The sequence below is a fragment of the Phyllobates terribilis genome, unplaced genomic scaffold (assembly GCF_046119375.1).
Source record: "Phyllobates terribilis strain yellow unplaced genomic scaffold, ASM4611937v1 Scaffold_4__5_contigs__length_816908805, whole genome shotgun sequence".
Taxonomy (NCBI): Eukaryota; Metazoa; Chordata; class Amphibia; order Anura; family Dendrobatidae; genus Phyllobates; species Phyllobates terribilis.
Genome location: NW_027362764.1, coordinates 814,820,071 through 814,845,737, shown reverse-complemented (window position 1 = coordinate 814,845,737; position 25,667 = coordinate 814,820,071). Strand labels below are relative to the sequence as shown.

Here is a 25,667-nt window from a genome sequence, read left to right as displayed (position 1 = left end):
TGATGTCTGATAGACCCCTCTCCATTACTAACCCCGGGGCTTGATGTCTGATAGACTCCTCTTCATTATTAACTCCAGGGCTTGATGTCTGATAGACTCCTCTTCATTATTAACCCCAGGGCTTGATGTCTGATAGACTCCTCTCCATTACTAACCCCAGGGCTTGATGTCTGATAGACCTCTCTCCATTACTGACCCCAGGGCTTGATGTCTGATAGACCCCTCTCCATTACTAACCCCGGGGCTTGATGTCTGATAGACCCCTCTCCATTACTAACCCCGGGGCTTGATGTCTGATAGACCCCTCTCCATTACTAACCCCAGGGCTTGATGTCTGATAGACCCCTCTCCATTACTAACCCCGGGGCATGATGTCTGATAGACCCCTCTCCATTACTAACCCCAGAGCTTGATGTCTGATAGACCCCTCTCCATTACTAACCCCGGGGCTTGATGTTAGCTGACATTACAAAGCTGACATCAACCCTACATATATTACCACACTTGGAACTGCACCAGGGCAAGTGGGAAGAACCGGGCAAAGTGCCAGAATTGGCACATATAAGCCAATGGCGGCAGACCACATGACTGCTATAGGGCCCGTGAGAAAGGGGGGCCCGGTATTAGCGGCAACACCAGACCCCCCCTCCACCCGTCAGCGCACACACCAGACCCCCTTTCCACCCCTCAGCGCACAAACCAGGCCCTCCTCAGGTCGTCAGCGCGATCAATGATGATGGAGGAGGGAGCGTCACAATTTTGCCTTGGCGGTTGAGGTGTCAAAACAGCTGGCGCAATGACGTCATTAAAGCGCACCCGCTGCTCTGAGATGTGCGGCGCTTCACCCCACCACAGTGACTGGTGGCCATAATAAAGTATGGAAGACCATGAGGGAGTGCAATATATTGTATGGAGGACCATGGCGGTGTATTATATTATATGGAGGACCATGGCGGTGTATTATATTATATGGAGGACCATGGAGGCTGCATTATACTGTATGGAGGAACATGGGCTTCATTATATTGTATGGAGGGGGGTGCATTACACTGTATGTAGCACCATGAGGGGTGCATTATATTGTATGTAGGACCATAGGGGGTGTGCGTTATATTGTATGGAGGACCATGGGGGTTCATTATATTGTATGGAGAACCATGAGGAGAGCATTATATTGTATGGAGAACCATGGCGGTATATTATATTGTATGGAGGATTATGGGAGGTGCATTATATTGTATATAGGACCATGGAGGTGCATTATATTGCATGTAGCACCATGGGGGGTGCAGTATATTGTATGTAGGACCATAGGGGGTGTATTATATTGTATGGAGGACCATGGGGGTGCATTATATGGTATGGGGGTGCATTATATTGTATGGAGGACCATGAGGAGAGCATTATATTGTATAGAGGACCATGGGGGGTGCATTATATTGTATATAGTAACATGGGGGTGCATTATATTGTATATAGGACCATGGGGAGTGCATTATATTGTTTATAGGACCATGGGGAGTGCATTATATTGTATATAGGACCATGGGGTGCATTATATTGTATATAGGACCATGGGTAGTGCATTATATTGTATATAGTACCATGGGGGTGCATTATATTGTATATAGGACCATGGGGAGTGCATTATATTGTTTATAGGACCATGGGGAGTGCATTATATTGTATATAGGACCATGGGGTGCATTATATTGTATATAGGACCATGGGTAGTGCATTATATTGTATATAGGACCATGGGGGTGCATTATATGGTAAGGAGGACCATGGGGGTGTATTATATTGTATGGAGGACCATGGGGAGTGCATTATACTATATGGTGGACCATGGGGAGTGCATTATACTATATGGAGAACTATGGGAAGTGTATTATACTATATGGAGGACTATGGGGAGTGCATTATATTATATGGAGGACTATGGGGAGAGCATTATAATATATGGAGGACTATTGGGAGTGCATTATATTATATGGAGGACTATGGGAGTGCATTATACTATATTGAGGACTATGGGGAGTGCATTATACTGTATAGAGGACCATGGAGGGTTGCATTATATTGTATATAGGATCATGGGGACAGCATTATACTGTATAGAGGACCATGGAGAGTGCATTATACTGTATGGAGGACTATGGGGGGCTCATTATACTGTATGATGAATTATGGGGGGCATTATACTATGTGGAAAGTTATGCGGGGCCATTATATTTTAAGGGCTATGTGGGGGGCATTATACTGTATGCAAGCAATTATACAGTGGTTTGTGTGGGGTCCATCATACAGTGTGGGGTCCATTATACTGTATGGAGGAATGTGTGGGGGTCACAGTTGGGGGATCATACTGTGTTGAGGTCACCATACTTTACCTTGGGCGTTGAGGTGGGGTACAATAGGGTCATTATACTGTGCATGTGGAGGAATTCACAATGGGGTATTATACTGTGTTTGGGGGGCACTTTTGTTGGCATCATACTTTATGGGGGCAAAGAAAGAGGAATCTGGGAGCTCAGCAGGAGGAAAATTAAAAGTTGGAAAGTTGTGAGATCTGCTCTTCTGTGACCCCGACAATTATTTATTTATTTATTTTTAGGGGGGGGGGGGGGAGGTGCAACTAGAACTTCTGCTATGGGGCCCCATGATTTCTATGTACAGCCCTGGCAGGGGCATGTGGTGTGTGGGGTGCAGTCTGTAGGGGGACTGTTTAAGGGCATCATACTCTATGGGGGCCAAGAACAGGGGGTGGTAGGGGTGAGGACATTGAGGGGCTTCAGTGCTGACGTGCGCTCTGGACGTGGCCCACAACTTGTCCCTCTCCCTGTTTTTTATAGTTAGTTGGTCTGAGCCCGCTGACTTGGCTGAATTTTATGGGGGAGTGTGGAGGGGGGGCAGTTACACCCTTTGCCATGGGGCCTGTGATTTCAATGTCCGCCCCTATTACTGGGTCCCTGCCCCCCTGATTGTTACGACCATCTCTCTGAGTCCGGTCTCCACTTACAGTATCCTTGCTCCTCACTCCTGACTGATACATTGTAACAAACTATCAGGATAGAGCAGAGATTGCCTGCACTGATACACTGTAGCAGAAATGCTGCAGACTGGAGACCCAGTGGCTAATGGCATGAGCCAGCAGTGTGACTATCGCGATATGAGAAGACCCCGGATATCGCTATTGTGATATAGTCAGCCCTCACAGTCCGCCACCGCCCTATGTCGCCTGCTCTGGCTTATGTGAGCGATATGTGCCCTCGTGTGGTGAATAGTGGGACTGTGGGCGGCCCCTGCTATGTTCTAATAGTTGAACTGGAAACCTGAGACTTTCCTCTGGCCCCTCCTGTGACAGATCTCACACCAGGGGCCACTGGGAAGGCTCTGGGGCCCCAGGCACTAAGGGGATTTCAAGAGAAATCCAAGGCCCCGCTGCAGAAAACCCATTGACATGTATGTGTGACGCCTCTTCTCGGAAGCCCTTTTCTTTGCCCTGGGAGATGGGGACTCGGAGTCGGGTCCTGTGATGGAGAGATGGGGTGCAGCCGTGGCCCGGACCCGACCCGTGCTCAGGGCCGTCACAATTTAAAAAGGATGGTGTGGGCTTATCCGGGTTGAGTGGCTGATTACGACTACGCCACCTGTGGTGCCTGGTGAAGACCGCTGAGGCATGGTGTTATGGCGGCCAGAGTTATTACTACTCCCCACAGGCGAAGCAAGGCCTCAGGGCAGGAGGGGGTAGTAGTCTAGAAAGTCTGTGTCGTGCGGTGTAGCGCCGATTAAAGAAAGTCCGGAGGCCATAGGGGTGAACTTCCAAGGCTTTACTCACATAAGAGATGGCAGAAGGAAGGTGACTCCCTGCTTCTCGCGGAGTTCTGCGGCCACCAGAGACAAAGGACTGGATAACCTCCGAGTAAGTCCAGTGTTCGATCAGGACCCCGCACCAGAGTGTTCCTAGACTTCAGACCGGGTCCTTTCCTGTCTGTGTGTGTGAATAGGCCGGGTCTCCCTCTGAACTCCTCTCAGAAAAAGGGTACGGGTGGCAGCTCCGCTCCTTCCGATACCCGGTGGGATCCTCAGGGCCTACGGGGCTTCCCCGACCAGGACGTAGAGTAGCAAGGTCGGGTGTCGGGGGGCCGGACTCCCTCTGAATAGATCAGGTTGGCGAGGACAGGTGGCGTACACCGCTCCGTCTGCATCCTGCCTGGGATCCATTTGCTGTTGAGCCACACTCTTAAGCTTCGGGCCTTCTTGGTCATGGTCCTTGACCGGGCTGAGACATTCATCATCTGCAACCTGCCCCTCGTCCCAAGGCCGGGGTACGAGGGCTGTGTCTCCATCCGCTGCAGGTCCACACAGGATCCACGCTCAGGGTGGGAGATCACAGTAATTCACAGTTCAAAGACCCATCAGAAGGCAAAAGGACCTCCAAAAGACCATGAACCAAGATGGATTTTTTTTATTAAATATGAAATTTAAAGTGTCACAAAAATGTGAGTCCTCCACCCTCACCCACTAAATGGTTCCCCTAACTCTTGGTTCCCCAGTCTCCCTGTAACCAGGGGAGCAGCACCTAGTGCATTCTAGCCCCCTCTGGTGGGAGAAGTGTGGTGTTGGATGTGAAGGAAGGGTCCTGACCATTGCACTGTTCTTACCTCAGAGGAGGAACACTACACTCCATTAGAGAAGTGCAGCATCCCTGTGGCGGTCGAACCCTCAGGGGCGCCACAATATGGAGCTCAGTACAAATCTGCTGTGTGTGAATATATCCAAACTATGGGCCCCGGCCGGCCCAGTCCTGAGGCAGGAGCCCCGGGGGCCGAGCCAGAGCAGATAGTGCAGGTTGTGGGTCATAATAATCATCCCCTCTGAGTATGAATCCCCCCTGGCTACAGATCCCCCTGGCTATGAAACTCCCCTGGCTATGGATCCCCTCTGGTTATAGATTCCCTCTGACTATGGATCTCCCCTAGCTATGGATTCCCTCTGACTATGGATTCTCTCTGACTATGGATCCTTTATGATTATGGATCTTCTCTGACTATTGATCTACCCCGTCTACCCTGGAGGCATAGAATCCTAGTATGTTCTCGTTGGAGGGACCTCCAGGGTCCTAGTGTCCACCCCCCGGCTCCATGCAGGAGTCACTAAACCATCTCAGACAGATGTCTGTCCGGCCTCTGAAGACGTCCATTGAAGGAGACCGCAGCCTGTTCCACTCATTGATCTCCTCACTGTCATACAGTGTCTTCTAATCTCTAATCTGTGTCTCCTCCCTTCAGTTTCATCCCATTGCTTCTCCTGTTTCCATGTGCAAATGAGAATAAAGTTGATCTCTCTACACAGTGACAGCTCACCTGCCTTTGGATCCCCTGACTATAATCTTCTCTGGTTTTGGTGAGCCATAACCAGGGATGATCCATACCCAGAGGGGATCGATAGCCAGAGATGATCCATAGCCAGAGGGGATCCATAACCAGGGATGATCTATAACCAGAGGGGATCCATACCTAGAGGAGAACCATAGCTAGTGTAAATACCAAACATAAAGGCCCCCCCCAAGCCCTCGACAGAATACACAGGATGGGTGATACAGCAGAGTAATATCTGGCTGTGAATCTCCTTTGTTTATGGATCCACTCTTTCTATGGATTCCCTCTGGCTATGAGTTCACTATTTCTATTAATCCACCTGGCTACAATGCACTCTGGCTATAGTTTCCCCCCAGCTATGGATCACTTTAGGCTATGAATCACCTTGAATATACAGTAGATCACCTTTGAATATGGCTCTCCTTTGGTTATGGAACTCCCCGGATTGTAGATCCCTTGAGGCTATGATCTCTCTGCGCTATGGTTTGGCTTTAGAAGTAAATTCCTTTTGAAGATAGTTCCCTCCTGGCTATGAATTTCATTTTGTATGGATCTCTCCTGGTGGTGAATGTCCTCTGACTGTAGATCCCTTATAGCTATGAATCTCCCTACCGCTATTGGCTCTTGCAATGGATTCCTTTTGAACATGGATACTTTCCTTCTGACTATGGATATCTTCATGCTATGGATCCCCTCTGGCTCTGAATATGCTCTTACTATGTGTCATCTTTGGCTATGGATCTCCTTTGATTATGGATCATTCTATGGATCTCATCTGGCTATGAATCATCTTTTTCTATTGCTCTCCTATAGCTTTCGATCTCATCTGGTACTCCCAAATCCCCATATCGTCCAGCCTTCTCTGTATGCCATGTGTTTGGATCTCTGCACAGTACAGTCAAAGGATCACTTCTCCATCGTTATGATGTCATCACTGCTCCTCCCACATATTACATCATCGCCTTCTTGGTTGTTTCGTGGCTGTATGTTTTGTCTTTATGATGTTCTTTACATTGAAGATGAGCGACCATGACATATAAATGAAACATAATCTGTTTATTATGGTGCCGACAGTTTCTGGGTTTCATTATGGGGGATCCACGGAGGCTTCACATCTGGGTTCTTGTAGGGTCAGTGTCTCCTGGGAATGGGGGCAGGGACCATGTTTGAGAGGGGTGAACTTCAAATTAGTGAAAGATTCCCAGATCACCGATCCTCAGGAATATTCTGCCAGAAATCTCGTGTGGAATTGTGTGATCTTATGAAGAATGGATCTCAATTCCTCGATGGGATGGAGAAGCGTGATCCTAAAAGACAAGACAGAGGAGAACCATCCTAAAAGACAAGATAGATGAGAACCATCCTAAAAGACAAGACGGAGGAGAACCATCCTAAAAGACAAGACGGAGGAAAACCATCCTAAAAGACAAGACGGAGGAGAACCATCCTAAAAGACAAGACGGAGGAGAACTATCCTAAAAGACAAGACGGAGGAGAACCATCCTAAAAGACAAGACGGAGGAGAACCATCCTAAAAGACAAGACGGAGGAGAACTATCCTAAAAGACAAGACGGAGGAGAACAATCCTAAAAGACAAGACAGAGGAGAACAATCCTAAAAGACAAGACGGAGGAGAACAATCCTAAAAGACAAGACGGAGGAGAACTATCCTAAAAGACAAGACGGAGGAGAACAATCCTAAAAGACAAGACGGAGGAGAACAATCCTAAAAGACAAGATGGAGGAGAACAAGATGAGATGAGATGGAATGGAGTGACCCTAGAGGACAAGAATGAGGAGAACGACCCTAAAAGCTTAGACAGAGGAGAACCATCCTAAAGGAGGAGACAGTGGAGTGATCCCAAAAGATGAGATGGAGACAGGACAAGGTGGAAGAGAGGGATCCTCTAAGGTGAGACAGAAAGGAGTTGGCTTTGAGGATGAGAGTGAGGGGAGCATCCTAGTTTGTGGTCTGGCATGTTAGACACATTCCTGGTGAGAGATGATTGCGCACCTGATGTGGTAAGTCCCCGCTATCTGACCAAAGCCATTACCAGAGCACAGCACGATTCCCGTGTCCTCCAGGAGAAGATGGCAGAAGAAGTCATCAGGTTCCTGACCACGGTCCTATAAAAATTGAGCAAGAAGGAGATGTCATAGTGTGCAGGATTGTGGGGACAGATCGTCTGCAGTTTTGTGAGGTGTCCTGGGATGGTGGGCTCCGGTGGTGGGCCCCGGTGATGGGCCCCTGAGGTGGTCCCCTGTGGTGGACTCCAGTGGTGGCCCTCTGTGGTGGGCTCCTGTGGTGGGCCCCCGTAATGGTGGGCCCCTGTGGTGGTGGGCATCTTGTCATAAACACTGTCAGTATTTGCCCTGTCTGACCTTGGTGGTACCTGTGCCAGTTTGATGGCCCTGTCAGGGATCTTGACCCTGGGGAAGGCGTACAGGGCCCCTTGGATGGGGTTACAGTAGATGCCGGGGGTCTGGTTCAGGATCTTTTCTGTGATCTTGGCCTTCTCTGCCAGATTATGGAGCAGTGTCTCCTTCTCCTGAAAAAGATGGAGGAGAGGAGTCAATGTGTTCCTTGGGGGTCCCGAGGAAGGGGATCGCTGTTTTTTATGGGGGTTTTGAGCAAAAGGCATTACTGTATTCAAAACATGAAAGAGGGGTCCCCATGTATTCTGGGGGTCTGGAGGAGAGCTGATGTGTGATCAGAGGGTGCTGTTAGCCTCGGCCTCTTCTCGGGTGGTTCTATACTGGGATCTGTCCACTACGCTCACCTTCATAAAGGTCTCATAAGAAGGGTCTCCGCATTGAGGAGGGTCCAGAACTAGCTCCAGCATCAGTGCCCCCGTAACTGGGGGTATACTGAATGACTTCAGGATGTACAGCACTTCAAAAACAGCAGGATCAATATTCACAAACTCAATGTATCCAGCCCGGAGCCCACACCTTATAGAAAGAGACAAGAAGGAAGCAACATAATCACCAGGATTGTTCTACACCAGCCGTACATCACTAAGCACAATGCCGAGCGTCGGATGGAGTGGTGTAAAGCCGCCACCACTGGACTCTGGAGGAGACGTGTTCTGTGCAGTGACGGATCGCACATCTCTATCTGCGTCTGATGGAGGTGTGGCGCCCGTGTCTATGGCGCCACAAAATGCCTGCATGTGTGATATAATTCATATGTATTGCCAGCAATGGTGAGGGATAAGTTCTCTGCTGTTATCATTACATACCCACATTGTTACCCGATCCCTTACTGGAGAATTGTGCACTTTTGTCCAAACCAGGAAGTTATGCATGATCCCTATGGGGGAGAGGTGCTTGAGTAGTTGTAGTTTTGAGGAAGATGTAGCATAATGAAGGGTCCTGGTGCAAGGGAGAGAAGCGTGCTCCCTCTGCAAGGGCAAGCTGCACAAGGCCGGTTCTCAGTCCTGAGCACACAGAGACTTCCAGGGTCTGTCCTAAACTGATCGACTGCTCAGTCTTTATGACTGGCGGAGGAGTGCTTTTTCCTAGGGGCTCAGCGGTGCATAGAATCAGGAATACTGTTACGCACACGCCCGGACTAACTGGCGTGAGGGTGGTTAGTGATCCCACTGGACCATGAACCGAGGAGTGCCTGGAGGGGTGTGACTAAGTATCAATTAGGTCCGACCAAGGTCGCACGGCGGCTCAGTCGACTCCATGAACCAGGGAGGAACCGAACAGAGAGAGCAGGTGCTACTCCAGGTCAGACCCCGGTCACAGCTGTTAACCCACATCGGGGAATGCAGGAACGGGCAGGCACAGCTGGTATGCAGACAGGCGGGTACTGTCCGGCATGGCTGGTATGCAGACAGGCGGGTACTGGCAGGCACGGCTGGTATGCAGACAGGCGGGTGCTGGCAGGCACGGCTGGTATGCAGACTGGCAGATACTGGCAGGTAGGAACACAGGCTGGATAGGGACCAGTACAGACTGGGATACAGGAGCAGAGCCGCGGGTGCGGTGGATTGCAGAGCAGAACCACAGGCGCGGTGTATTGCAGAGCAGAACCACAGGCGCGGAGGACAAGCAGAGCGAAACCGCAGGCGTAGTGGACAAGCTGAGCAGAGCGAAACCGCAGGTGGGGTGGACAAGCGGAGCAAAGCGAAACCGCAGGTGCGGTGGACAAGCAGAGCGAAACCGCAGGTGCTGTGAACAAGCAGAGCAGAGCAAAACCGCAGGTGCTGTGAACAAGCAGAGCAGAGCGAAACCGCAGGTGCTGTGAACAAGCAGAGCAGAGCGAAACCGCAGATGCGGTGGACAAGCAGAGCAGAGCGAAACCGCATATTCGGTGGACAAGTAGAGCAGAGCGAAACCGCAGGTGCGGTGGACAAGCAGAGCAGAACAGAGCAGAAGGTGCAGGCAGACAGGACAGGGCTCTGTTCACATGGAACAGACTGGAAAATACAGGAAGATAGTTAGAACACAGGAGGTAGATACGGAGGCAAGGAAAAGGGACATGCAGAACCAGATACACACAAGGTACTTGCAATGAAGTAACGAGTGGACACAAAACTCACAAACAGAAGTACAGAGACAACGAGTTGGAGTTAGGAGCAGTTTCAGACACTGCAGGAAAAGGAAAGGATCGGACATGGAGACAAACACGTAACAGGCTAGGACACAGTTCAGACAGGAACTGAACCCGGAACAAGATACAGGAACGAGCCTGGGAACTCAGCCCCCAGGGTGGCGGAAACAGACTAGAAGTCACAGATACAGGTAACAGGCCTGGGTATACAGCCCCCAGGGTGGCAGAAACAGACAAGAGACAGGACCTGGCAACTCAGTTGCACAGAACACACTGAAAGAAAGTGTTGCTCAGGCCCCTCCTACTGGGTGGAGGGGGTTTAAGTATCCAGTGACTCACAGCAATAGGCTGTGGACGCATTAGGAGTGCATGCACAGTAACTATAAGAATCAGACAGTAACCGCGCCGCCGCCATAAGCAATCAGACAAGAGACATGCACACAACACATACTGGAGCAAAGTGTGCAGCCTGGACTGATAGGTAAGATGGCGGTCTTGCATGGTGGGAGATGGTAAGCCATGCCAGCACGCCGCCAGGGATGTTACAGTACCCCCCCCCCCCCTTTACGCCCCCTCTTCTTCAAGCCTGCAAGGATTTTCTGCAGAGAATTTGGAGGCCGATCCTGCTCTTCAAAAAGATTACCTCTTCTGTCCAGTAGAGGGAACGAAACTGGTCTCACCATCTTGGTGACTAGGATGCTTCCTCCCATCGAGCCATCCTCAGCAACAGATGAAGTGAGTGAAGTACCAGGAACAGGACACAGGAAAGTCTCTCTCCATTTGTTAATATCGGGTAGCACCCCAAAGGATTCACGGGACAACTGGAGATCCTCCACCGGGTTGGAGGGGTACAGAGACTCGGGGGTAACCACCGCCTTGACGTACACTTTGCCAAGCTTACTGGATGAAGTGGGTGAAGTACCAGGTACAGGGTGTAGGAAAGTCTCTCTCCATTTGTTATCAGGTAGCACCCCGGAGGATTCAGGAGACAAATGGAGGTCCTCCTCCTGGTTGGAGGGGTGCAGAGACTTGGAAGAAGCCACCGCCTTGATGGACTTATTGCCAGATTTATTAGGGATGGAGGATCCTTGCTTTGGGACCAACTTCAGTCTGGTTTCAGAGATGACACGTCTGCGAGGCAGGACGGTACCTGAAGTAAGATCGTTGGTACAATCGTCGAGACGGTGTGGGGACATTGCCTCCACTTCCCTTCCTTCGGAGACCTCAGCGCACAGCGAGTCAGAGACTAGCAGATCTGGTGAAGAAGAAGAAGAAGAAGACACTGCTGACTGTCCTGGAGATATGGGGACTGGACACCCCTTGTTTCTCAGCAGTCCCCCAGGAAACACCATGTAGGATCTCCAGACCTGAGCGGGCACTAGATCTCTCGGCTCTGGACGACCTGTGGGTAAACCAGACAGCACCTGGAATGTGAACTTCTTCATGTGTAATGCTCCAATCTGGAGCTTAATTTGTACAGACATATTTTGACTGTTTCTGAGTAGGGCTCGTCCTTCCGCTGACAATGCCCAAACCGGATTCTGGAGTTGTCGGACGGGAATCAGACACCGACTCTTCGAGGCTTTAAGCCCGAAACTTCCGGTTAATCCAAGGCCTTCTCTTGCCACGGAGACAGTCATGGTCATCTGTGGAGAGCGAAACACTAAAACCAAGAGCAGCCTCTCCTTACAAGCCTAATGTCTTGGGATTCTCCAACCTTCGCTGGACAAAGACAGTCAGGGGATCCCAAACAACCGCAGCGGGGCCGCAATCCGATTTTGTGACTGAGTTCCGGCCTCTGCTTTGCCTAACGAACATGGTCATCTTTCATGGATTCTGTGCGGGTAGCTGCCTCTACAGGCTGGGGAACAGGAGGTCTTTGGGAGGACAGAACCTGGCGTGATGGTTTACCTCTACACCTTGCACGTCTGGACTGCCTCTTGAGGTTGGGAAGAGAAGTATTCTGTGGAGCATTGTCATCCTGTGTGGATTCTGTGTGGGCAGCAGCCTCTTCTGGCTGGGGAACTGGTGGGCTACCTACACGCATCACCCATCGGGACTGCTCCAGGATATTGGGAAGGGAAGCTTTAGCAGAAGCTTCAGGGTTAGGGTAATCGAAGACCATTAGAAAGGCCACCAGGAAGGCCTGCAGGTCAGAGACAATAGGATCCCATGCTTCCCATTGGGGGGTGATCCAATTCAAGGCATCACCTGCTAGGTAGGACATCAGAAATGCTACTTTAACCTGATCAGTGGGAAAATAGTGAGCATAGAATTTGTAATGTAGCATGCATTGCTCCAGAAATGCACGGCTTTGTTTTGGATCCCCATAGTACCGTGGTGGATCCGCAGGAACGAGTACTGATAGTTCCATTTGGACTGGTGCGTAAATCGCCAGGACCTCAGCTTGAGAAAATTTTTTTCCTTGGTGCACGTATTCACCAGACAAGAATTCAAATGTCTCCGAGAGCGAAGGGCCGTGGGGCTCAACGGGGACCATGGCCTGAGCAAACTGTTACGCTCATGTCCGGACTGACTGGCGTGAGCGTGGTTAGTGATCCCACTGGACCATGAACCGAGGAGTGCCTGGAGGGGCGTGACTAAGTATCATTTCGGTCCGAATTGGCGGCTCAGTCGACTCCGTGAACCAGGGAGGAACCGAGCAGAGGGACCAGGTGCTATTCCAGGTCAGACCCCGGTCACAGCTGTTAACCCACACCAGGGAATGCAGGAACAGGCAGGCACAGCTGGTATGCTGACAGGTGGGTACTGGCAGGCACGGCTGGTATGCAGACAGGTGGGTATTGGCAGGCACGGCTGGTATGCAGACAGGTGGGTGCTGGCAGGCACGGCTGGTATGCAGACTGGCAGGTAAGAACGCGGGCTGGATAGGGACCAGTACAGACTGGGATACAGGAACAGAGCTGCGGGTGCGGTGGACTAGCAGAGCAGAACCGCAGGTGCGGTGGACAAGCGGAGCAGAGCAGAGCGAAACCGCAGGTGCGGTGGACAAGCAGGGCAGAGCGAAACCGCAGGTGCGGTGGACAAGCAGAGCAGAGCGAAACCGCAGGTACCGTAGACAAGCAGAGCAGATACACACACGGTACTTACAATGAAGTAGCGAGTGGACACTAAACTCACAAACAGAAGTACAGAGACAATGAGTTGGAGTTAGGTGCAGGTTCAGACACTGCAGGAAAAGGGCAGGTACGGACATAGAGACAAACAGGTAACGGGCTAGGAGACAGTTCAGACAGGAACTGAACCCGGAACAAGATACAGGAACGAGCCTGGTGTAACGGGTCTGGGAGGCGGAACCTCTGAGCTACTATACAAGGGGGCGGTCCTTGTAAGGGAGCGGGTGGCGACCAGGGTAGACGGGCAGGCAGTCACAGCAGGTGACTGGGACAGTCTCTGAATGAACGGACAGGAGGTCACGGCAAGTGACCGGGGCAGTCTCTGGATGAACGGGCAGGAGGTCACGGCAAGTGACCGGGGCAGTCTCTGGATGAACGGGCAGGAGGTCACGGCAAGTGACCGGGGCAGTCTCTGGATGAACGGGCAGGAGGTCACGGCAAGTGACCGGGGCAGTCTCTGGGTAAAGGATTGGTACGACCTGTGGCGGCAGATGATAGACGTGAGCTCCCAGGTGAGCAGGCGAGAGTCTCTGGATAATCGGGTGGTCACAGCATGTGACGGCGGAGCCTCCAGGAAGACCAACAGACAGGTAGCAGATGAGCGCTCCCAGGTGAGCGGGCAGGAGTCTCTGGACAGGCGGGTGGTCACAGCACGTGACGGCAGAGCCTCCTGGTAGGCTAGCAGACAGGCAGCAGATGAGCGCTCCCAGGTGAGCGGGCAAGCTGGTCCTTAGACAGACTGACAGGAGTTGGAAGGCAGACCGTCGGACCTCAGGCAAGCAGGCAGGTAGAAGATGTGCGCTCCCAGGTGAGCGGGCAAGCTGGTCCTTAGACAGACTGACAGAAGTTGGAAGGCAGACCGTCGGACCTCAGGCTAGCAGGCAGGTAGCAGGATATCAGGCAGGAATTAGACAGTAGACTGGCAGGAATCTGGCAGGTATCTGGCAGGTAACTGGCAACGGGACCTGAGGGCTGAAGCAGAGTAGTGAACAGTGCTACAACATTGCTCGGGCACCTCCATTTTGGAGGAGGTGCCTTTTATATGGGAGGTCCTCCGGCAATTGGCCGGGGACTCCTTAGGACGACGCGCGCGGTCCCTTTAAGAGAGGGGGAGCGCGCGCGCGCCCTAAGCACACTGCTGGGGAAGGAGCGCGTGCCGGAAGCGGCGGGGAGAGAAGCGCTGGAGGACGCCGCGCCAGGAGCGGGGAGGTGAGAGGGACGGCGTCTCTGCCGAGAACGGGGCAGAGACGCCGATGCTACAGTACCCCCCCCTTTAGGCCCCCTCTTTTTTGGCCAGAAAGAAATTTCTCAAGGAGAAGCGGGGCGTTGATGTTCTCCCTGGGTTCCCAAGTTCTCTCCTCAGGACCAAACCCCTTCCAATCTACCAGAAAAAAGGTTTTTCCTCTTACCCTCTTGGAGGCCAGAATACTCTCTACCTCAAAGATGTCATCAGCGGAAACCGGAGCAGGAGGGGCACCTGGATTTTTGGAAAAAAAGTTAAAGACAACGGGTTTGAGGAGAGATACGTGGAAGGAGTTGGGGATCCGTAGGGTGGCCGGGAGTTTTAATTTGTAGGCCACAGGGTTAATTTGCCGGAAGACTTCGAAGGGGCCGATGAATCGAGGACCCAACTTGTAGGAGGGTACTTTGAGCAGCACATGTTTGGATGAGAGCCAAACCTTGTCTCCCGGACGGAATTGGGGCGGATCCAGACGTCTCTTATCAGCATATCTCTTCATCCGCTCAGAGGAGAGAAGAAGAGCGGACCTGGTGCTCTCCCAAACAGTAGAAAATTCGCTGACAAGAGACTCCGCAGCAGGGTTGTCCACAGAAACGGAGACAGGAAGTGGAATCCGGGGATGTTGGCCACCGACTATAAAGAACGGGGATTTGGAAGAGGACTCGCTCTCATGGTTGTTATAAGAGAACTCGGCCCATGGTAGGAGATCCACCCAGTCCGAGTGGTGAGCATCAACGAAGTGCCGGAGGTAGCTGGACAAGATCTGATTGATCCGCTCCACTTGACCATTGGACTGAGGGTGGTAAGCGGAGGAGAAATCCAGGGTAATGTCCAGCAGCTTACATGTGGCTCTCCAGAAGCGAGAGGTGAACTGAACCCCACGATCCGACACGATGTGGAGGGGCAGACCATGGAGACGGAAGATGTGGCGGATAAAGTCTTTAGCCAGCTCGGGTGCAGACGGAAGACCAGGCAGGGGAATGAAGTGGGCCATCTTAGAAAAACGGTCAGCGACAACCCAAATGACAGTACAACCGGCAGAAACTGGAAGGTCGGTGATAAAGTCCATAGCGATGTGTTGCCAAGGAGCAGCAGGTACGGGAAGGGGCAGGAGATGGCCGGCAGGTAGATGTCGGGGAACTTTGTTACGGGCACAGGATGAATAGGCCGCGACGAAGTCTACCACGTCCTTACGCAGGGTAGGCCACCAGTAATGCCGGGTAATAAGTTGGAAAGTCTTCTTTTGGCCAGCATGGCCAGCTAGTTTAGAAGAATGTCCCCAGCGAAGAACCCTCTCCCGATCTGGCACAGCTACGAACGTCTTACCGGGTGGAAGACGAGTCAGATCCAAGGGGGCCACATTCATCACCTTGGAGGAGTCGATGATGTGCGTAGGTTCCTCCTCTTGATCGGAGGACAGGAAGGACCGGGACAAGGCATCAGCTTTGACGTTCTTGTCCGCCGGACGGAAATGAAGAATGAAGTCGAAGCGGGCAAAAAACAACGACCACCGGGCCTGGCGAGGATTGAGTCTCTGGGCATTTTGGAGATACGCCAGGTTTTTGTGATCCGTGTAGATAATTACCGGGTAGAGAGCCCCTTCAAGCAGATAGCGCCACTCTCCCAGTGCCAATTTGATGGCTAGCAATTCCCGGTCTCCAATGGAGTAGTTGCGCTCCGACAAGGAGAAGATTTTGGAGAAGAAGCCGCACGTTACCATTCTCCCGGTAGAAGACTTCTGGGTGAGCACCGCTCCGGCTCCGGAGGAGGAGGCATCAACCTCCAGGTAGAATTGTTTATTACAGTCCGGACGGTGCAGGACGGGAGCAGAGGCGAAGGCTTTCTTTAGGGAAAGGAAGGCCTCCTCGGCTTCAGGCGACCATGTCCTGGGGTTAGCCCCCTTACGGGTAAGTGCAGATATGGGAGCAGTCCGAGACGAGAAGTGTGGGATGAAAAGACGATAATAATTAGCGAAGCCCAGGAATCGCTGTATCGCCTTCAAACCTTCAGGACGAGGCCATTTTAGAATGGAAGAGAGCTTCTCGGGATCCATTTGCAGACCTGTTTGGGAGATGACATAGCCCAAGAACGGAAGGGAGGTCTGATCGAAGAGGCACTTCTCGTATTTGGCGTAAAGGTGGTTCTGCCGAAGCCTAAGCAGGACCTGACGAACATCCCTCCGGTGTGTGGGGAGATCCGGAGAGAAGACCAAGATATCGTCCAGGTATACCACTACGCAGGAGTACAGGAGGTCACGGAAGATGTCGTTGACTAGTTCCTGAAAGACCGCGGGAGCATTGCAGAGACCGAAGGGCATCACAAGGTACTCGTAGTGACCGTCCCGGGTATTGAATGCCGTCTTCCACTCGTCTCCTTGACGGATACGGACCAGATTATACGCTCCTCGTAGATCCAGCTTGGAGAAGATCCTGGCGCCCTTGAGACGGTCAAACAATTCGGAGATGAGTGGCAGGGGATATTTGTTTTTTACCGTGATGAGATTGAGTCCTCTGTAGTCAATACAGGGACGTAGCGAGCCGTCTTTCTTTTTGACAAAGAAGAATCCGGCTCCAGCCGGGGAGGTAGATTTTTGGATAAATCCCCTAGCCAGATTCTCTTCAATGTACTCAGACATGGCTCGGGTCTCGGCTGCAGACAACGGGTAGATACGCCCACGGGGAGGAGTGGTACCAGGTACCAGGTCGATCGGGCAATCGTATGGCCTATGGGGTGGCAACGTCTCAGCTTCCTTCTTACCGAAGACGTCCGCATAGGGCCAGTAGGGAGCCGGGAGACCAGGTAAGTTAGCTGGAGTAGGCTGAGGGCGAAGTGGACGGACCGGGACCAGGCAGGTCCTATGGCAGTCAGGACCCCATCGGAGTACTTCACCGGACCGACAGTTCAATACGGGTTCATGTGTCTGGAGCCAAGGTAGACCTAGCAACAGGGAGTGAGAAAGTCCGGACAGCACATGGAATGAGATCTCCTCAGAGTGCAGCATTCCCACCTGCAGGGTTATGGGTTCGGTGACGAGCAGGATGGTCTCCGAGAGAAGTCTTCCATCCACGGAGGCGACTGACAATGGTTCAGCCAGGGACTTGGTGGGAATATGGTATCTCTCTACCAGAGACTGGAAGATGAGGTTTCCAGCAGCTCCAGAATCCAGATGGGCGAGTTCAAAGAGACGGTTTTCTCCCCAAGCAATAGAGACCGGTAAGGTCAGAGACGGAGAGGGCTTACTTTTGTCTAGGACGACCTCTCCGAGTGGTCCTAGACACTGGCGTTTCCCAGCTTTTCCGGGCAGGAACGGATGAAGTGCTTCATACTGCCACAATAGAAACAGCTTCCCTCGGCTCGGCGAGATTCTTGGCGAGAACCGACCATCTTGGTCTGGTCGACCTGCATAGGCTCAGGAGAGTGTAGCTGAGGAGAGACGGAGGGAATGACGGGTTTCTGAAAAGTAGGAGCTAGACGTGGAAACCTCCTCTCACGGGTGACCTCTTTGGCACGCTCCTGGAACCGCAGGTCAATCCGGGTGGCAAGAGTTATTAGGTCATCGAGAGTGGTAGGAATGTCCCGACCGGCAAGTTCATCTTTAATACGGCCGGACAGACCCTCCCAGAAGACGGAAACCAGAGCGTCATTATCCCAGGCCAGCTCCGAGGCAAGGGTACGGAACCGTATGGCATATTGGCCCACGGTGAGACTTCCCTGACGGAGGCGTAGCAGAGATGATGCGGATGAGGTCTTCCGTCCGGGTTCGTCGAAGACTTTCCGGAAAGCCGTGAGAAAGGCAGGCAAGTCGGACACCAGGGGGTCTCCTCTCTCCCATAGAGGATTTAGCAAGGCCAGGGCCTCTCCGGTGAGATGGGACATGATGAAGGCAATTTTGGCCCGGTCAGAGTTAAACTGGTGAGACAGGAGTTCAAAGTGCAGGGTGCACTGATTTATGAAGCCCCGAGCCTGGGCGAGTCGCCTCCGAAACGAGGAGGTGCAGAAAGCCGGGGTCCGGGGTAGGATACCATGTTATTAGTGGGCAGTGGAGCTGCCGGATTGCGAGTCATGGCACTGGCGGTGGTTGCAGGCAGAGCAGTCAGAGTGTCCAGGCGAGAATTGACATTCCGCAGGTGACCCAGGATGGACTCCTGTTGGGACCTCTGACGGGACAGTTCATGACACAGGTCCGAGAGCGAGGGAGCTTGGGTGCCACCGGGTTCCATGGCCCGAGCAAACTGTAACGGGTCTGGGAGGCGGAACCTTTGAGCTACTATACAAGGGGGCGGTCCTTGTAAGGGAGCGGGTGGCGACCAGGGTAGACGGGCAGGCAGTCACAGCAGGTGACTGGGACAGTCTCTGAATGAACGGACAGGAGGTCACGGCAAGTGACCGGGGCAGTCTCTGGATGAACGGGCAGGAGGTCACGGCAAGTGACCGGGGCAGTCTCTGGATGAACGGGCAGGAGGTCACGGCAAGTGACCAGGGCAGTCTCTGGATGAACGGGCAGGAGGTCACGGCAAGTGACCGGGGCAGTCTCTGGATGAACGGGCAGGAGGTCACGGCAAGTGACCGGGGCAGTCTCTGGATGAACGGGCAGGAGGTCACGGCAAGTGACCGGGGCAGTCTCTGGGTAAAGGGTTGGTACGACCTGTGGCGGCAGATGATAGACGTGAGCTCCCAGGTGAGCAGGCGAGAGTCTCTGGATAATCGGGTGGTCACAGCATGTGACGGCGGAGCCTCCAGGAAGACCAACAGACAGGTAGCAGATGAGCGCTCCCAGGTGAGCGGGCAAGCTGGTCCTTAGACAGACTGACAGGAGTTGGAAGGCAGACCGTCGGACCTCAGGCTAGCAGGCAGGTAGCAGAATATCAGGCAGGAATTAGACAGTAGACTGGCAGGAATCTGGCAGGTATCTGGCAGGTAACTGGCAACGGGACCTGAGGGCTGAAGCAGAGTAGTGAACAGTGCTACAACATTGCTCGGGCACCTCCATTTTGGAGGAGGTGCCTTTTATATGGGAGGTCCTCCGGCAATTGGCCGGGGACTCCTTAGGACGACGCGCGCGGTCCCTTTAAGAGAGGGGGAGCGCGCGCCCTAAGCACACTGCCGGGGAAGGAGCGCGTGCCGGAAGCAGCGGGGAGAGAAGCGCTGGAGGACGCCGCGCCAGGAGCGGGGAGGTGAGAGGGACGGCGTCTCTGCCTAGAACGGGGCAGAGACGCCGATGCTACACCTGGGAACTCAGCCCCCAGGGTGGCGGAAACACTGGAGCAAAGTGTGCAGCCTGGACTGATAGGTAAGGTGGCGGTTTTGCATGGTTGGAGGTGGTAAGCCATGCCAGCACGCCGCCAGGGATGTTATAAACACTACTATGGGAGAAAGTAGGTGTTTTCCACAGGATTCAAGCTGCCTGCTCACTGGAAGGGATCACAGATCCAGTAACTGTTTACCTTGGACCCCTGGGGATCCAAGGAATCATCTACCAGAGGTATAATTAGCAGCAGGAAGGCTACACAACCTCACAGCAGAGAGTCTGAACCCTCACCATGCAGGTCTGACCAAAACCCTGTATGTGAACTGTGCAGAACCTTCTGGAACTGTTTGCAGAACTCCAGTAAAAGATACAAACTGGTTATTACCCTGTCTCAAGCTGATTATTCCCGGCTGCACCATTCCTGCTCCAACTACCCTGGGAGCCAGCCCTGGTTGGGAAGGGTTAATCACCTGGCACTGCTCATCACCACCAAACTCCCAGGGGCCTTCATCAGTGCCCGGCCATACCAGGCCGAGCATCCCAACTGGCGTCACAAACCCCTTTTATTATTAACCCCCACAATTGATAAAGACTGGCGTGCGCCCCCGGTCGGACGATACCAGCACTTGGACCGCCGTGCACCAGTACCATGACCGCAGCGGCCTGGCCGAGGCGGCACAGAGGAGTCTGGTGATTCCAGGAGGACATTACCCCCCCGACTGCATTGTGCAGCTGTACAGATGGTGGAGGAGTATAATGCTATAGGCTGTTATCAGGGGGCGGCCGCGGACCCTCAGCTCCAGGGAAGGGAAATCTTAATCTTCAGCACAAGACATTGTGGACAACTGTAGCTTCAGCTTTGTGGGAACAATTTAGGGAAGACCCTTATCTGCCCCCCATGACCGTGCCCAGTGCACAAGATCCATGCAGACATGGGGGGAACATGAGAGGCTGCACAGAGCCCGGACCCCCAACACCATCCTATAATGGAGATTGTTTCCTGGCCTCCCCCAACATCAGGGTCTGACCAACAAATGATCTTCTGGATAAAGGGGCAAAATTTCCAGCAGACCAGGCGCAGATATATCTGCAGAACACGACTCCATATTAATGTCTATGGAGGACAGGGAAGCCCCCGGAGGTTGATGTGGGGGGCACATACTTTCATATGCACTGTATCAATCTATTCACAGTACATGCAGGAAAGTTTTCACACTCCTGGTAAAGTGTCAGGTTTTTGTTAGAAGAATCATTTCAGAACGTTTTGCACCTTATCGAGCGTCTGTCTGTGAGACGTCTACAGGAGCCGTCTATAGAAGTTATCTACAGGAACTGTCTACGGGAGCCGTGTATAGGAGCAGTCTACGGGAGGAATCTAGGGCAACCGTCTACGGGAGGCATCTACGGAAGCCATCTGTCTACAGGAGCCATCTACGAGAGCCGCCTATGTATGAGAGCCATCTACGAGAGCCATCTACGAGAGCTGTCTATCTACGGGAGCCAACTATCTATGGGAGCCGTCTATAGAAGCCATTTACAGGAACCGTCTACGGGAGCCGTTTATAGGAGCCGTCTACGGGAACCGTGTATAGGAGCCGTCTACAGAAGCCATCTATCCATGGGAGCCGCCTATGAAAGCCATCTACGGAAGCCATCTATCTATGGGAGCTGTCTACGGAAGCCGTCTATCTATCGGAGCCGCCTACGGAAGCCGTCTATCTACTGGAGCCATCTATCTATGGGAGCCGTCTACGGAAGCCGTCTACAGAAGCCATCTATCTATGGGAGCCGCCTATGAAAGCCGTCTACGGAAGCCATCTATCTATGGGAGCCGCCTATGAAAGCTGTCTACGGAAGCCATCTATCTATGGGAGCCGTCTACGGAAGCCGTCTATCTATGGGAGCCGCCTACGGAAGCCGTCTATCTACTGGAGCCATCTATCTATGGGAGCCGTCTACGGAAGCCGTCTATCTATGGGAGCCGCCTACGGAAGCCGTCTATCTACTGGAGCCATCTATCTATGGGAGCCGTCTACGGAAGCCGTCTATCTATGGGAGCCGCCTACGGAAGCCGTCTATCTACTGGAGCCATCTATCTATGGGAGCCGTCTACGAAAGCAGTCTACAGAAGCCATCTACGGGAACCGTCTATAGGAGTCTGAATGAAGTGACACCTTGATATCTACAATCGGTTTCTTATTCCAGACAGATCAATGTTTTTATAATATGTAAATGAGCTGTTCAGGACTATGGGAGGGGCATAGATCTCCCTCAGATTCTGCCCATAATCTGCACAAATCCAGTGAGAAAACTGAAATCTTTTCAGGTGGGATAAAAAATAAAGCAGTATAGTAATGTGGTTGCATAAATCTACACACCCTTACGCTAATACTTTGTTGCAGTCCCCTGTGAGTTTCTGGCAGCGTTCAGTCTTTTTGGGTCTGTCAGATTGCGGGGACAGCTCCTGTGTACAGCGCCCTCTTCAGGTCACCACAGATTGCCCCTTGGGTTCAGGACTGGGCTCGACCGTTCCAGAGCTTCCATCTTCTCCTGGTGAAGCCGTTCTCTTGGTGATTTGGAGGTCGCTTAGGGTCATTGTCTGCTGAAAGGAGAAATTCCTCCTCATCTTCAGCTTTTCAGCAGAGGCAGGAAGGGTCTGATGTAAAATTGTCTGACATTTGTTCTGTCTATAATCCCCTCCCCCTTGGCTAAAGCCCCAGATCCAGCTGCTGAAAACCAGCCCCAGAGCCCAATGCTGCCCCCACCATGCCTCACTGTGAGGATGGTGATCTTCTGGTGATGACTGGTGTCGGCTTTACACCTTCTGGGATTATGGCCGCAGAGTTCCCCCTTGTTCTCATCAGACAAAACACGTTTCCTGCTTCTGGCCAACGTGATGGAGGTTTTGGCAGAACATTGAGGGGCCTGGAGGTTTCATATGTACAGTAAGAAAAGGCTCCGTCTTCTCCACGTCCCCACAGGCCGGAGATATGAGGAATACGGGAGATTGTGGTCACATGCAGGTCACAGCCAGGACTGGCCAGAAATCCCTGCAACTTCTTTAATATTGCTGTTGGCCTCCAGGGACAATTTTCTTCTCATCAGTTTTTGAGGGACGTCCAGTTCTCGGTAATGTCGCTGTTGTTCCTGATTTCAGCTCCTTCTCAGTGATGTCTTCACAGTGTCAATGACGGATCTGATGCCTGGGAAATGTTTTGTCCCTTCCCCTGACTGATAACTTTCCGCACTCAGATCCTTTGCTGTGTTGTCAGCTGTTTACAAACCAGAAAATGTCTGGAAAATCCTCCTAGAGCAGCGACACTTCCTCTGGGGTTAATCAGAATCGCTGTAAATTTTTCAACAACATTAAACAACCGAATAAACATCCTCCGAGCCCGGTGATTCCATAATTTTTGCCAGGGGTTGTAATATAGGAGTTTCACTGTTTGTATTGAAGAAATGAAATAAAGTAACTTTTTGATGATATTCTAATTTAGTGAGATGCACCTGCATAAAACATGGGGGAATGTGATCGGCTGATTCAGACCACAACCACAGCCCTGATTATAGGAGGGTGTACTCACTTATGCAACCACGGTATTATAGTTTGTTATTTTGATCTCAGTCTCCTCGTCTCTGGATTTGTACAGATTATGGGCGATGGTAAAAGAGGTAGAAATCCTGAGATGATTCTTCTTGGTCGGATTATTTTATCAGGGGCGTGTAGACTTTTTATATCTGCACTAAATATTATTTCTTCTCACTCTCCGCTGATTCCCTTGGAGATGGAGTTGACGGACATCAGCTGCACCCGTTCTGAGTACCGTCGTCCCATTTCATACAGAACTTTCTTAAAAGAATGGAAAGTCGCCCCCGGGCCGAAGACGTTATCCTGATAAACCTGCGAGGAGAAGAAGAATGAAGAAAGGTAAAACAAGACCCCACCCGAGAGCACGGCAAAGACAAGGATATGTACCGGATCCACATAATACCGCCATATAATGGACACCTAATACTGAAAGACAGCGGACAAATAATACTGCCATACACAGCACACACATAATACTGCCATACACAGCACACACACATAATACTGCCATACACAGCACACACACATAATACTGCCATACACAGCACACACATAATACTGCCATACACAGTACACACACATAATACTGCCATACACAGCACACACACACATAATACTGCCATACACAGCACACACACACATAATACTGCCATACACAGCACACACACATAATACTGCCATACACAGCACACACACATAATACTGCCATACACAGCACACACACATAATACTGCCATACACAGTACACACACATAATACTGCCATACACAGCACACACACACATAATACTGCCATACACAGCACACACACACATAATAATGCCATACACAGCACACACACATAATACTGCCATACACAGCACACACACATAATACTGCCATACACAGCACACACACACATAATAATGCCATACACAGCACACACACATAATACTGCCATACACAGCACACACACATAATACTGCCATACACAGCACACACATAATACTGCCATACACAGTACACACACATAATACTGCCATACACAGCACACACACACATAATACTGCCATACACAGCACACACATAATACTGCCATACACATCACACACACACACATAATACTGCCATACACAGCACACACACATAATACTGCCATACACAGCACACACACATAATACTGCCATATACAGTACACACACATAATACTGCCATACACAGCACACACATAATACTGCCATACACAGTACACACACATAATACTGCCATACACAGCACACACACACATAATACTGCCATACACAGCACACACATAATACTGCCATACACATCACACACACACACATAATACTGCCATACACAGCACACACACACATAATACTGCCATACACAGCACACACACATAATACTGCCATATACAGTACACACACATAATACTGCCATACACAGCACACACATAATACTGCCATACACAGTACACACACATAATACTGCCATACACAGCACACACACACATAATACTGCCATACACAGCACACACACATAATACTGCCATACACAGCACACACACATAATACTGCCATACACAGCACACACACATAATACTGCCATACACAGCACACACACACACATAATACTGCCATACACAGCACACACATAATACTGCCATACACATCACACACACACACATAATACTGCCATACACAGCACACACACATAATACTGCCATACACAGCACACACATAATACTGCCATACACAGCACACACATAATACTGCCATACACAGCGCACACATAATACTGCCATACACAGCACACACACATAATACTGCCATACACAGCACACACACACATAATACTGCCATACACAGCACACACACATAATACTGCCATACACAGCGCACACATAATACTGCCATACACAGCACACACACATAATACTGCCATACACAGAACACACACATAATACTGCCATACACAGCGCACACATAATACTGCCATACACAGCACACACATAATACTGCCATACACAGCACACACACATAATACTGCCATACACAGCACACACACATAATACTGCCATACACAGCACACACACATAATACTGCCATATACAGTACACACACATAATACTGCCATACACAGCACACACATAATACTGCCATACACAGTACACACACATAATACTGCCATACACAGCACACACACACATAATACTGCCATACACAGCACACACATAATACTGCCATACACATCACACACACACATAATACTGCCATACACAGCACACACACACATAATACTGCCATACACAGCACACACACATAATACTGCCATACACAGCACACACATAATACTGCCATACACAGTACACACACATAATACTGCCATACACAGCACACACACATAATACTGCCATACACAGCACACACACATAATACTGCCATACACAGCACACACACACATAATACTGCCATACACAGTACACACACACATAATACTGCCATACACAGCACACACACACAC

At 51.3% G+C, this 25,667-nt stretch overlaps 1 protein-coding gene across 1 annotated transcript; it reads right to left on the bottom strand.

The window, feature by feature from the left end:
* Nucleotides 1-6,421: 6,421 nt before the first annotated feature.
* Nucleotides 6,422-23,481, bottom strand: LOC141264603 (alanine aminotransferase 2-like). Its single transcript, XM_073676880.1, has 5 exons — nt 23,339-23,481; nt 8,166-8,337; nt 7,779-7,934; nt 7,400-7,512; nt 6,422-6,691 (listed from the first exon to the last, which is right to left on the bottom strand). The coding sequence occupies exons 1-5, from the start codon at nt 23,407-23,409 to the stop codon at nt 6,601-6,603; spliced, it is 603 nt and encodes a 200-aa protein (XP_073532981.1). The 5' UTR covers nt 23,410-23,481; the 3' UTR covers nt 6,422-6,600.
* Between the last annotated feature and the right edge of the window lie 2,186 nt (nt 23,482-25,667).

Bases quoted from the DNA above. Each gene is read 5' to 3' on its own strand.
- LOC141264603 (XM_073676880.1), bottom strand. From the start codon at position 23,409: ATGGGACGACGGTACTCAGAACGGGTGCAGCTGATGTCCGTCAACTCC. The intron at 8,338-23,338 runs GTGAGAAGAAAT...TCTTTCTATAAG, and splicing joins TCCAAGGGAATCAGCGGAGA to GTGTGGGCTCCGGGCTGGAT. The intron at 7,513-7,778 runs GTACCACCAAGG...CAATTTTTATAG, and splicing joins GGGCCATCAAACTGGCACAG to GACCGTGGTCAGGAACCTGA.